General features: G+C 40.3%; 2 protein-coding genes across 2 annotated transcripts in view; both read left to right on the top strand.

The window, feature by feature from the left end:
* LOC115368903 (complement C3-like) overlaps positions 1-14,710 on the top strand; it is a 108,344-nt gene that overhangs the window by 17,249 nt on the left and 76,385 nt on the right. The window lies entirely within an intron of this gene.
* The window catches only part of LOC115362281 (complement C3-like), a 34,701-nt gene that overhangs the window by 2,561 nt on the left and 17,430 nt on the right, over positions 1-14,710 (top strand). Inside the window, 12 exon segments of the mRNA XM_030056142.1 lie at positions 1,173-1,272; positions 1,389-1,504; positions 4,593-4,643; positions 4,645-4,773; positions 5,312-5,467; positions 6,190-6,319; positions 8,570-8,638; positions 8,872-9,069; positions 9,860-9,968; positions 10,087-10,175; positions 10,370-10,509; positions 11,806-12,018. Of these exon segments, the coding sequence (XP_029912002.1) occupies positions 1,173-1,272; positions 1,389-1,504; positions 4,593-4,643; positions 4,645-4,773; positions 5,312-5,467; positions 6,190-6,319; positions 8,570-8,638; positions 8,872-9,069; positions 9,860-9,968; positions 10,087-10,175; positions 10,370-10,509; positions 11,806-12,018 (1,500 nt within the window).

Raw genomic sequence — 14,710 nt, 5'->3', positions numbered from 1 at the left:
TGACCCCAAACACACCTCCAGGCTGTGTAAGGGCTATTTGACCAAGAAGGAGAGTGATGGAGTGCTGCGGCAGATGACCTGGCCTCCACAGTCACCGGACCTGAACCCAATGGAGATGGTTTGGGGTGAGCTGGACCGCAGAGTGAAGGCAAAGGGGCCAACAAGTGCTAAACACCTCTGGGAACTCCTTCAAGACTGTTGGAAAACCATTTCAGGTGACTACCTCTTGAAGCTCATCGAGAGAATGCCAAGAGTGTGCAAAGCAGTAATCAGAGCAAAGGGTGGCTATTTGAAGAAACTAGAATATAAAACATGTTTTCAGTTATTTCACCTTTTTTTGATAAGTACATAACTCCACATGTGTTTATTCCTTCAGTTAGAATCCACAATGTAAATAGTCATGAAAATAAAGAAAACGCATTGAATGAGAAGGTGTGTCCAAACTTTTGGCCTGTACTGTATATATATATACTTTTTTTTTGTTGTTAACTTAGTCTAGTGGAAGAAGGGCAGCCCCAGTGGCCGCTGAACAAATACAGTGATGATTGGTCATGTGGTTTGCTTATGTGGTAACTGCCTAAACTGCTTTTAAAAAGCTAGAATTTCAACAGGCATTGATTTTGTCCCATGTTGGATACAGTCTTTAGCATGTGTGCATCCTGATGTGAAACTGCTTGGCAGAAATGAAAATCTAGACTGGAGTTGGAATACCTTCACAACTGCATTGGGTTGGCACTTAATAAATGAAATGATGTACTGTTTTATGACTGTACAAGGATTTTGTACTTTGCACTGATGAGCAAGTTCTTGTCCTTCTGGGAGCCAGGGACCTATACATCACCATGCTGGTCAATCTGTCAGCAGTCAGGTCTAGAGTGACACATTCAAAATCTATGTGGTGGACTGGTGTAGAATTAGGTGATGTTGGCTAGAGGATGAAAAGTGATGATTTTGATAACCCCACAATCTATCCTCTAGCGCCACTGGCAGGCCCAATGAGGCATCTGCGTTCAAAATGACACATTTATTACCACATTACCTCAAGCCACTTACACCTTGTCTGGTCTTATCAACTAATTTTTGATTATATGGATATTTGTGGCAAGTAATTTTGTGGATTATTGTGCTTCTTTTATGTGTGTGTGTGTGTGTGTGTGTGTGTTTTATTCCAGGCAAAAACCAATGACCCAACCATTGCAGATGATAAGCAGGCTTTAGCCACTATGACTGCAACGCCATATGCCACCAGTAGTGGCAACTACCTTCATATAGGTAAAGAATATTTTAAAAGAAAACTACAATTATATGTTCACATTAACTAGTGATGATGATGCTATTGATTGTGGTGCCTAGTGTCTCTAATTCTGACAAGCGTATTCAACAACTAGAGGTAACTGAGGGCTGTGACATTACAGGGGTGGACACATCTGAGGTGAAATTAGGAGACAACCTGAAAATCAACCTCATTCTCAACAAGCAGGGTAATCACGACATCACATACCTGGTGAGTTAAGCTTTGTGTGTGTCAGCTGTGAGGGGTCTTTGGCCTTTAGATCATCTCTCTTTGTGTGAGGATGCTGGGGAATGGCTGCTGGTGGGAGTGGCTTATCAGAGGGATAGTTGGCACGTGCGATTGGGTGTGGCTGGTCCTACATATTGGTGCACGGAGAGTTTTTCCACACATATACCTCCTCATATACCTCCTCATCCACTCATTTCACACACTACTGATTACTGATTACACACTTAATTTGAATAAATCTGTCCTTTTACTTTTAAGTCATGTGTGATCTCTACATTTTGCCCTTCCTGTGAGCCAGACACAGCACATGTTTGTGTTACTTCCCACACAAGTGTGTAGTGTGTTAGAATGATAGGTACAGATGTTTACTCTAAGCTGGGTAAATCGGAAAACTCCATTTTGGCCTTCCATCCACACAACACGGCAGTAGCATTTTCATACTGTTTTCCAAAAGCCTGCTCTCCATACTGAAACACCAAAAAATGCTTGAAATCACTTATTGTGCATGTGCATGTTTATGCAACTTCTGTTCTTCACATTCCTTGTCTACAATATAGAACCAAAGAAAGTACAACGCAAACTGTTGCTGTTGCAAGTTTTTTTTTTCTCCCAAACTACAAAAAGCTAAAAATGTAGTAAATTGTTGGCTATTAAGTGTTGTTTTCAAAAACTGAAGGAATTTCATGACTCATGTGCCCAGACCAGTCTCTATATGTTAATGGCAAAACACAAGGCTGTTAAATCTTTGTTTTTCAAATTCATATGGAAAATCAAAAAAGAATATGTATATACAAAAACCATTACCAGAAATTCTCATTATGCCTGATTCAGTGCTTTAAACTTCAGTAACATATATGCTCAGTCATGATTTCTCACCCCATTCATGTATTGTTTGGAGCAATTAGCATGTTTTTTATAGGAACAAGTCAATGTCTTTGATTGAATATTAGCAAAGATGTGAATTATATTTTATATTTTATGGACTCTAAGAGAAACATTATCTCTTATGAAAATTTTCTTCAGAAAACATGTGTTTCTGTGTATTTGACCATTTTTAAATGGTAGTGAAATCGTCTGCAAATGCGTCAGTGTTGTGCTCGCCCACCATTAGCTCTGTCAAAATTGACATTTTTATCTAGATGTTAACCAACATTTTAACGTTACACTTTGGATCCTGGTTGTTTTACCTATGTGTTTTGACAAGATGAAACATTTCAGCCACCAGAGTTTTAGTTTTTAAGTTATAAGTGACTTTAAGTTGAGGAGTATAACCCTAACCCTAATCCTGAGATAGGAGAGTTTAAATGGACTATTCACCCATTCGTGGGTTTTCACTTGAGAGACTGGACTGCGACTTGACTTTCTGCGGGACTCATCAACGATTGTCAGATGAAATCTCCAATAGTAAGACTGAACCATGTTTTGAATCCCGTTAATACTCAGGAATGTGGCGTTCCAGTGGTAGTGTGTCCAGATGATGTGATGGGCCTCACTGGAGCCAATGGCAACTCAAATTCAATGGCAAATATAAACTTGTAATAGTACACGCTGGACCTACTGACATCATGTCTCAACAATTAGCCAAGCTGCACCAGGACACTGAATCACTATGCTGCACAGTTAAGAGTCTAGGAATATGCTGTGTAGTGTCTGGCCCCATCTGTAATCTTTCAAAGAGCGCTGAACATTTTTGTCACCACTTTAGCCTCCACCAGTATTTGCAAAATTTCTGCTCAGCAGCAGGATATAATTCTATCAGCAATTTTGATTTATGGACTAAGCAGGACTTACGCAGAATGTACGTTTTTCATGCAAATAAGATCGGAACCAAACAAATTGTTTCTAGGATGGCGAAGAATGAATGTAATGTTACCGTCCTAGGAAAAAAATTTGCCTGCTGGCACCTCCCTGTCCAACAGAAACCAGGCATCCTCTCCTTCAGTGTTCACCAGGGGCTTAGAGGCAACCCCAGATTCACTCTCACTGTGGAATGAACTTTGTCTGATTGGTGTTTTTGTTCGCTTTATTTACTTTTTTCCACAGTCACAGCTGCAATTTTAATGGAGTGTCCAACTGGATGTCATGCTATTGATCTGGCACTGTGCTGTTATTGGCTGGGAGCTACACACCTACTGCCCAAAGGCCAATGCCCTGAAAAGTCCTGAGCACAGCAAAACAAGAAAATCCAGGCATAACTCATGACATGGTTTTTTTTTTTAGGAAAATCCTACAAATTCTGCTTTTAATTATTTCTAACAAACACCTCAGTGTGCCCCACCTGAAAACAGTGGTCTTGTCTTTTATCCCTTTTGTATACATGAATCTGTGCCAGCTGCTTCTCCGAGCTCCAATCCTGTCTGTTCACTGTAATTCTGCTTCTTCTCAGTGTCTATCTGAATCTATTCCATTCTGTCTAAATAATCCATCTACATGTAACACCAGAAAAAGGTATAAGGTATAAATGGGTGTAAATCTGCCCCAGCAGATACTTGATCACTTAAATACATTAGTCTCTAAAACAGATCCAGATATGTTGGCTCTTTCAGAAACATGGCGCAAGAGTAGTATTGGTGATTCTGAGGTGGCCTGAAATTATTGTAATGTTTTTAGAATTTTTAGAATAGAGCTGAAGCACCATCAATAGCATCTAAGCCTCTTTGTGCCAACAGTTGGAGGTAACAGTTGAACTTTAATCGGTCTAGTCTGACATGCCGTTTGAAGGTCTTGTCATTTATTTCAAGGCTTTTCGACCCATTTTCCTTGCCAACTACCACTGATTCTTTGTTTACAGACTGATCAATTAATCAGTTCACAAAACTGAAGTCCCCGACCAACCACAAGCCACTTGGGCTGGCTGTCATCAAGGACCACACTGGGGACCTTCTGCTATTTTTCTCTGTTCATTCTCCAGCACACACTTGTGAGTGCCTGTGAATGGGGGGAGAGAGTGGCCCTAGACAGCGAATTAAATTAGTTCACTTAGCTGCCCTCCCATAACTAGTATGCAGGATGTGTGATATTGAATGGGCTTTGATGTTTCAATCTTTCTGTGTCTTCAGATCATGAGTAGAGGCCAGCTGGTGACATTTGGCCATTACAGGGCACAAAACCAAGCACTGATAGGCCTAACAGAGCCCATCACCAAGGAGATGCTACCATCGTTCCGCATCATAGCCTACTACCATGTAAATGACAAAGAGGTTGTATCAGACTCCGTTTGGGTGGATGTCACAGACTCCTGCATGGGCTCGGTGAGACTGTGTACTGATGATACTAATGTACTGATGATGTACTACACTGATGAGAGTGATAAGTAATATACTCCTGATCAAAATTTTAAGACCAGTTGAAAAATAGTTGTAAATTCTTGCAATTTCTCAACTGGTCTTAAGATTTTGATCAGGAGTGTACAAATAATTGGATGCAGATTTGCCTGATAGATTAGATTCTTAAGTGTCCTTTAACAAGAAATGTGTTGCCACCAATCTGTACAGTGTCTCACATATGCAAAACAATACAATCCAGATTGCTTTGCGCAGTTCAACATAGCGACAGACAATACTAACAAACGAAACTAAATGAGAACCAAACTAATCAACACAGTAGTAGTGGACACGAGAGGTAGACAGGCAAGGTGTACAGTGTTATTGCAGAAGATTTGATTTGATTTGATCTACTGTGTTATGTATCTTGAGCTAATGTGTACATGCACAATTACATAATTCATCTAATTACTTTAACCCGGTAACAGATCTCTGTGCCACCCATTTTCTTTTCATCCTTCCTTAGCTGAAGTTGGAATCAGCCGCACCCAGTCCTTCCTTTGAGCCTGGGAGGTCCTTTGAACTAAAGATCACAGGTGACCCAGGTGCCACGGTGGGACTAGCAGCAGTTGACAAAGGTGTCTACGTCCTCAACAAAAAGCACCGACTCACCCAGAAAAAGGCATTTTCTTTTATTTCATTTTCTGACAATTTGAAAAGGGGGTGCAATCAAAAAGCTATACATAGCATTAACTTTTGGGGCAAAACATTATGTTTGTTATTCAGTGGTTCTGAATACAAAAGTGTTAAAGTGATATGGAAGTTTGGCTGTATATGTTCTTGAGCTCACTCTAAGTCTATGTACTGCCATTCAGGTAGAGAAAGTAAATCTGTTTATCCAGACAAAGTCTATCCTGTAAACTGGATCTACTTTCTCATTCAAAAAGTTAAACCTATTGAAATTTAGCGGTACATAATAAATTATACCATAGCTTCCTTATTTTTGATACTATTTGAATCATGTTTTTAACATGTTCATATTTTAGTTTGAACTATATTGCCAAGATTTGTTTTGTGAATGCAATACGCATGAAGATATCAAAAACAGAAAGTCTGCATTCTACAGCTGAGCTAAAGCTGCACCTGAGTGGCAGTATAATACTGCGCTCAAGAACATATACAGTTAAATGTTTGGCTAAATTTCCATGTTGCTTTAAGATAACCAGTAATTTCAAATACTTTTCAATTTGGCATTTTTCATGCAGCAGTTATAATATGTAGGTGATGTTTATTTTCAAAAGTTGCTTATGACATGTCATGATGGATTTCTTCATTTGTTTATTTGTGTATATTTGTGCTCACCAGTTTGTATGCATGTCCATATGTGTTATACTACTCACGCAGGTGTGGGACATAGTGGAGAAATATGACACAGGGTGCACACCAGGTGGAGGGCAGGACAGCATGGGTGTGTTTTATGATGCCGGCCTGATATTTAAGACCCACATGGCCTCTGGGACTCCCGATAGACAAGGTGACAGCACTTCACTTTTCTCTGATCTCTCACATCGTCTTCATTTTCATCTTCATTTTCCGCCGCTTACCTGGAACCGGGTTGCAGTGGCAGCAGGCTGAGGAGGACACTCTCACTTGTGAACAAGACCCCGAGATACTTGAACTCCTCTACTAGAGGTAGCAAAACACCTCAGCGGGTCACCCCCGACCCAGAGAGGGAAAGCCACCTTTTTCTGGCAGAGAGCCATCGCCTCAGACTTAGAGGTGCTGATCCTCATCCAATCCGCTTCACACTCAGTTGCCATCCACCCCAGTGTGTACTGAAGGTCACAGCCTGATGAGGCCAACAGAACCACATCATCTGCAAAAAGCAGAGACACAATCCTGTGGAAACCAAACTGGACACCCTCCCAACTGCGCTTTAAAATCCTGTCCATGAAGATCACAAACAGAACTGGAGATAAGGAACAGCCCTGGCAGAGTCCAACACAGGGTATGAACCTGACTTGGTGCCAATAGTGTGCACACCGCTCTCACTACGGAGTACAAGGACTGAATGGCGTGCTGCAGCAAACCTGGTACTCCATACTCCAATAGCACCACCCACAGGACCCCCCCCTCCCCGCCTCCCCCCAGGGGACACGGTCATAAGGCTTCTCCAAGCCCACAAAGCGCATGTAGACTGGATTGTTAAACTCCCATGATCACAATCTCTCCAGTATCCATGAAAGAGTGAAGAGCTGGTCTACTGTTCCACAGCCAGGATGGAATCCACATTATTCCTCTTGAATCCAAGGTTTGACAGTCGGCCGGAGTCTCCTTTCCAGCACCCTGGAGTATGCTTTCCCAGGGAGGCTAAGCAGTGTAATACCTCAACAATGAGAGCCAACTCTCTGGTCCCCCTTTTTAAAAATGCACCCAGCCCCAACTACTCTTCTCGTAGGTGGTAGGCCCACGAGAGGGTGGCCTCATATAACTTTTTTCGGCTGAGCTCGGCCAGAGCTTGGATTTCAGTAGAGCAGAATACGCTCCCCCTGCCTTGATTTTGTTTTGATCCCCTTTTAAACAATTGTGTCTTTCATTTTCTCTTCTCCTTGGTACAATTCTGAACAACTGACAGACTAAATCCTAAGGACAGATAAACTATCCTCTCTCAACTCAAACACATAGACAAACAACACATCCAAAATTACAACAAAGGTCTTTACAGAACCCACTCTACTTTCTATGTCATTGTCATTCAGTGTGGTTCTGGAAACCCCAAAAACCTTTTCACCACAATTAACAAACACACTAACAATCTCACTGATAATATCTTACAATCATTCACTGTTGAAAAATACAAATCACTCTGCTTCTACTTCTGATCCAAAAAAGTATATATTCACAACAAACTCTTCTCCTACCAACTTTCCTACCTCTCGTATAAATCAGCATAGTTAACCAAGACAACCTCCACTGACCTCCACAGGATCTTCTCAAACATGAAATCTGCAAACTGTGCCTTAGACCCCATCCTCTCCTTCTGTAAGACCTGCCTTCCAATCAGCAGTCCACTTGTTAACTCCATCCATCCCTCTCCACAGGCTATGCCCCCACTCCTCTCAATGTTGTTCTCACTGTCATCCTCAAGAAGCCCGGATTTAACCCCCCATATATCCTCCCTCTAGTCAAATCATTCATCAACATGGTCTTCAATTCCACCACTACACAGATGGTTTCCAGCTATACATCACCATGAAATCCATAACTGTACACAGTACACTGTTACCGACTACCTTTCTGCCATAAAAAAGTGGACAACCACAACCTCAATGACAAATCAGAAGTCATTCCTATTAACATTCCTATTAATTCTGCCTTCTCCAATAACCACAAACTGTCTTTGTCTAACTCAGACACATTTTCCACCTTTGTCCATTGCTCTCCTTTCCTGCTGCTGAAACTCTCATTTATTCTTCAATCACCTCAAGACTTTACTACTGCTATTCTCTATGGAATCCCCTTCAGTCTTCTCAAAAAACTGCAGTACGTCCAGGACTGTTGTGCCTGTGTCTCCTGGCTGGGTTGAAGTCTGATATTTTTCTATTCTGCATGGGTCCAGAACCAGCTTTCAAATAATAGCTGTGTCTGGTTCAGTTCTGAGTATACATCTCTGGGTCCCTTTGGGATTTTGTATGAATTTTTTGACATGTGAAAACTTCTAGACCTGACCAAGTCTGGATATAACCTGGTTTTGTCTAAGAGCCAGTCTGTGTTGTGTCTCCAGAATTAACGTGTCCAGCTGTTAGCAGGAGAAGACGAGCCACCACTATTCTGGATGTCAGAACCACCCTAGGTAAAAGCTCAAACCACCAAATAGCTACTCACAGTCCAGCTTGTGCAAAATGTATGTAATACATGTAGTATGTCCAACTTTTACAAATACATGTCTTTGTCATACTGTTGACAGCTGAACAAAAGAAGCACAATTTATATTTTAATTTATTCCTATATTAAAACAGTGTTGACATCAGCAAAAATCTTCAATACATTAATTTTCTCAAACCTTCTCTTCTCTATCCCCTCTAGCGAGTCACTTCGAAGAGAAGCTGCAACGTCAGTGCTGTGTGGATGGCATGAAGGACACCCCACTATCATACAACTGTGAGCGTCGCAGCGAGTACATCACGGACGGCGCAGCCTGCGTTGAGGCATTCTTACACTGCTGCCAGGAGCTGGCAAACCAGCAAGCTGAAATGAAGCGTGACAGTCTCATGCTGGCTCGGAGTAAGAAACAGGGACAAAGGATGGGGCGAGGCCTCAGTCTTTTTTAGAAGTGAAGAGACAGTGGGGAGGAAAGACTCACTGAGGAAAGACTCATTACCATGCAGTATGCTAGAGGAGGTAGAGATGTTAGATGTATTTTGTTTGACAGTTTTTAATGAAAATAGTAATGTTAATGTATATAAAAAAGCAAGTCATTATATAATTAAGTAAGAAAGAAAGAAATCAGTAACCAAAGTAAGTAATTAAGCAAGTAATTAAGTGACAGGAGAAAGTAAGAGGTAAAGAAAGAACACTAACTAAGACACCCACAGTCTTTTACAGCTATTCTAAGTTGTCATCATGTTGATCTTTCTTCTCAGTGGCTTGAAATTACAGATAAGGCAACCACCTAGGTGTATGACTGTCCAATCATATAGAGGCATATTTCAAACTAGTGCCAAAAATTCAGTTTTTAAAAAAAAAAAAATTAATTGTGTATTTCTTCAAAGTTCTAGTAATATTTAGATAAAGACTGGATGGTCTAAAAGCCAAAAATTGACATTTAAAATAGCTCTTTTTTCCACAGACAACATTGTTTTCCATAAGCGCAGAAATCAAATTATTTTCAAAAATTAGATTTTTGAAATCAGATTCTGAAATGTTGCAGGTTTTTTTTTGTTGTTGTTGTTGTTGTTGTTGTTGTTTGTTTGTTTTAAGAAAACTTGAAAGGAAAAGAGAGAGGTTTAGTGGACACGACAGAGAGAGACTAGAATGGTGACTGCAACTCAAACTTTTCCTTTTAAAACTTTAGGTGAGGAAGATGATAGAAGTTACTGGGACAGCAGTGAGATTGTTTCTCGTACTAAGTTTCCTGATAGCTGGATGTGGTCGGATGTCATACTGCCAAACTGCCCTAACTGGTGAGGCAACTGAAACTTAAACATATAAACATACAGATACTGTATTCACCCCACCACTAGAATTAGAAGCTACATTTTACCTAACTGTCAATCTGCCATCACTTCCCTTCCATTTAAGTGAGACCTCATCATTCAAGAGAAAAATCCCTCTGCCAGACTCAATCACAACCTGGCAATTCACTGGCATCAGCCTGTCTAGCACTAACGGTGAGGATTCTGTTTCTCTGCATGACAAAAAAAATCTCACACATTACCCATGGCAATTTGGACTTTTCTATGTGGAAGAGCTTCTGCGTGTGGCCCTTTATCTAAAAAAAAATGACCTTCTTCTGTTTTCTTATTATCTCCACTTCCTTTCCCCTGTCTCACCCCTTGGTTGTGTCTCTCCTCCTGTCCTGAAGGTATCTGTGTGGCTGATCCATTAGAGGTAATCGTTCGGAAACAGTTCTTCATTGATCTCAGGCTGCCCTACTCAGCTGTCCGTGGAGAGCAACTGGAAGTTAAGGCAATCCTACATAACTACAGCCCTGATCTTGCCACTGTAAGTCTGGGCTAATCTATTCCTGCTTTTCAGAGCACACTGCCAGCACAGCATCTTACAGTGGAGTGATTGAAGCTATTCAAAATGTTATGATAGTATGATTGTGGGTTTGTGTTGTCTTCACTTAGCTTAGTGTAGTTAGAGAACTACATCCTTTATCCCTGAAAACAAGAACTGCCAACAAGTTGACACCTTACTAAAACACAACAGAAAAAAGTTGTGCTTTTCAAACTGATACTGCTGTGCTGTGTTCAGTGTTATCTGGGCATAATAGGATATTAAAGGTTTTTTTGTTTAGCATTTCTGCTTTATTGATGCTTGCAGTAGAGAGAGACAGGAAAGGTGGAAAGGCACTTGAGAGAGAGGGGATGACATGCAGCAAATAGCTGAGGTCGGATTCAGACCCAGAATGCTACGGTCAGGATTTATCCTTAACAAGTGGTCCACGCTCTTGCCAACTGAGCTAGTGCCTCAGCAGCTCACTTGGTGCCACTGGTGCGATTGACAATGGGTTTGGGGTTTAAGACAGGATTAACATTTTTTTTTTATTATTGTAGTTGTGCCAAAAGTGCCAAAGTTTTATTTAGTTGTGAAGAGATTATTTGTGCACTTTAGACATTGCCAATATATTTAATCAAAATCTTATACACTCTGTAAGTGGGTATTCATTTGAGATCAGCTACATGCACTCCAACCCATATAACCATATAGGCTGGTTGTTAGATGGTTGTTTCCAACCTAATATGACCCACGAGATCATCTCTCATACGGCCCAAAGGACCATTTCCTGTACAAACTACTTTTTGAGCTACCTCTCTGGCTGCTAAAATGCTTGGTTAAGGTTAGGAAAAGGTTATTGTTAAGGATAGGGTAAGGTTTGTCATAATGGTTAAGGTTTGGAAAAAGGTCAGGGTTAAGGTTACAAAATATTAGCTGATGTTCGCTAATATTAGGCAGTGAAGGTTGACTACAGAAAAAGTAACACTGCTCTCACTTGGAGTTGAATTTGGGTCAGCTGAGTGAAAGTTGTGCATCACCCCACTGACCTCCTTTCATGGCTCCCTTGATACTACACCACTCTGTTGTTATTTACAGGACCAAGAGAGAGGTCTCTTAATTTTAAAAGTAAACTACTCATACAAATAAATAAATAAATAAACTGCTGTACAAACAACCTGGAAGACAGTCTCACATGTACTGTAGATCACTCTCTCTGTCTCTCTTACTTTCTTACTCTTTCTGTGTCTGTCTTTCACTCTTTCTCTCCCCATCTCTCCATCTCTTGCTTTTTAAAAGGTACGTGTTGATCTGATTGAGGAAGAGCATGTGTGCAGTTCAGGGTCAAAGCATGGAAAGTATCGTCAGGAGGTCAAAGTTGGACCTGGCTCTACGCGGGAAGTGCCCTTTATCATTATTCCCATGAAGGAAGGGAGATTCCCTATCAATGTCAAAGCAGCTGTCAAAGACTCATTCCTCAGCGATGGAATCATGAAGATGCTGCTGGTGGTGGTAAGAGAGACACACCTCAAGAGTGGATTATTAGCATGGGATCACATAAGGAAACATAATCTGTAGTTAGTGCACTGTAAGTCTCCCACTGCAGTGCATACTTAGGGTAGAGCTGTTAAAAAAGTAACATGGTACAAAAGTACCACACTGATTTTCTCTGAGCCCATACAAGGCTGATATGCCTAAGTGCATCAGCATGCACAACACAGAACATTTACCAGAACTGCAAAAAATCATGTGCATTTATGTTGAACAGTTTTCAATGTACTGAGTTATTGTGGTCATTTGAGTGGGTCTCAGGGAAATTGAGTGGGTCCCCAATTGGTGTTTTGACAAACTGTAGTGTTAAACGTATGTTTCATGTTATATGGTTATAATTATAGTTATATTCATGTGTTTGTTGTATAGAGGTAGAAGTAACATTACATTTACTGATATTACTGTAATTGAGCAGCTTTGTGTGTGTGTGTGTGTGTGTGTGTGTGTGTGTGTGTGTGTGTGTGTGTGTGTTTTGGTTTTTTTTTTTTGAGTATTTTTTAAGATCACTACTATTACTTTTACTTGAGAGCATTTTTACTTGAGTATCGTACTTCATTGCATTTTAAACATGTTCGTTAGAGAACAAATGATCAAGGACAGATTACGAAAAATTTCAAAATGACCAGGCAGTCAGCAAAGATGAAAAGAGGAATCTGCTTCTACTTTTTGTCATTTCCAAATTTCCAATAAAAGCTGCACAATGAAAAACTGCAGCTGGTCGATGAAAGTGAGAATCATGTAGATTCAACGATCATATTCTGTGCTTTTTGTGCATTTGTCAGTTGAGTCTACAGCGTTGTCACTCCAGCCCCTTTAAAGAATGTAGTTTGAACATTGAACATACTATCATCTTTTTATAACTGGATGGAAAAGATCACACCTAACACAGTTGCTGTTTTGAAAAAGTAACTCAGTAACTTTTACTCTGGGTACATGTTAAATGAGCTATTTTTTTACTTTCACTTCAGTAGATTTTTCACAGCGGAACTTCACTGAAGTCAAATATCAGCAAAGTAACAGTACTTCTACTTGAGTAGCAATTTCTGACACTCCACCACTGGTGTTGTAACTTTTAAACAATCTAAAAATTAAACAAATACAATCCCAAACCTGAAAACATTATTCATATAATAATGTTGTTCCACTCCTCTGCTATGACAGTATCTGTCTGGCTGCTTTTGCCAGAGTGGGAAATATCTTTCATTTGAATGATTCACTTCATTTCGATCCATCACCAAAATGATTTGCTCAGTGATTCGGTCACTAGTTTGGGTCCTGCATGAGAGCTGTGTAAGCGAACTTAATACACCTGAGTCTCAGTGGTAACTGAGGACTGATTCAGTGAAGGAGGCAGATTCAAAACGGAGCAACTCAACTAGCTTACCTGCCAGTTCAGTCCCAGGAACCTGATGCCTTCAACTCACACAAACTATGCAGAGATAATCCATTTTGTGACTCATGTGACTTCTTGTGCACATTTGTTTGCATTAAAACACACACTTAAGTTTCCAGCTCAAGTCGCGCATCTCCCTGCAATCTTGGGTGCACTTGTTGTTTAACTCCAAAATAGCCTGGTGCGCTGTCTTCAGTTCAGTGGCAGCCGCAGCCTTCACCGGCCAAGTCGCTCTGTTTTGAATCAGCTTCTTTCACTGAATCATTGAATTCTGTTCAGTGAACGAGAGAAAAGGCATTGAGCTAGCATTATCAAGGTCCCCTGGATGCGATAGTGAGTTTACTGCGTACTTTCAGATTTTAATGCATCAGGGATGCTGGACGCGTACTGTTCAACACCATATTACTGCAAAGTTCCACCTGGAAATCTGTTTTGGGGTCACGGTAAATGAATTCACTCAAGTGAAATTTTTACTGAATGACAAGTTTTGTTTATCGTTTCATGTGTCATAGTCATGATAATCTGACAGTTAATTTATTCCTTAAATACATCCTGAAGTTTGTTGTTTTTCATTATAGAAGCGATTCAGATTAAACTTAAACTTTTACACAGTAATATAAAAAGTTTACTTTATGTTGCATTATGTAAAATTGTATTAAAGTGAGAACCCTTTAGACTTAACTGACAAACACAGAATAAGCACAACATTTCATAGTTGAGTCTATGTGGTTGTCATCCTTGGAACCATGATGGGGGTCCTTTAGACTTTAACCAACCCAGAAAAAAAAAAGTGGAATAAGCACAGCCTGACTCACTTTATTAATTTGTGCTTATTGCATGTTTTTTGTCAGTTGAGTCTAAACATGTCTTTACTTCAATCAGCCCTCAGTTTTGCGCAGTGCACCTTTAAAAGCCATAGTATGGCAGACCAGTTCTAATACTGTACAATATAGCATGACTTTTTGTGTATTATTGTGATTATACCACAGGTTCATTACTGAATCTTTGTATCTACATGTTTGTTGTGATTAGTGGCTGAGAAAATCGTTCCACAAAGCAAAATAGTTCCATTTCCATGACTGTTACTGAGTATCAGTTGTTACAGTTTGATAGATCAACCATCACTTTATGTCAGCTCATGTGGAGATACCGACGATAAACATGGCACAGTGATACATACATAAGTGTGGCCAGAGAGCCAGTACAGGGTGAAACTGGCACTCATCAGAATGCCTGTCAGCCAATCAAAATGTGAGATTG

The sequence above is a fragment of the Myripristis murdjan genome, chromosome 1 (genome assembly GCF_902150065.1).
Source record: "Myripristis murdjan chromosome 1, fMyrMur1.1, whole genome shotgun sequence".
NCBI classification, from domain to species: Eukaryota; Metazoa; Chordata; class Actinopteri; order Holocentriformes; family Holocentridae; genus Myripristis; species Myripristis murdjan.
This window is presented reverse-complemented; position numbering and strand designations above follow the sequence as displayed.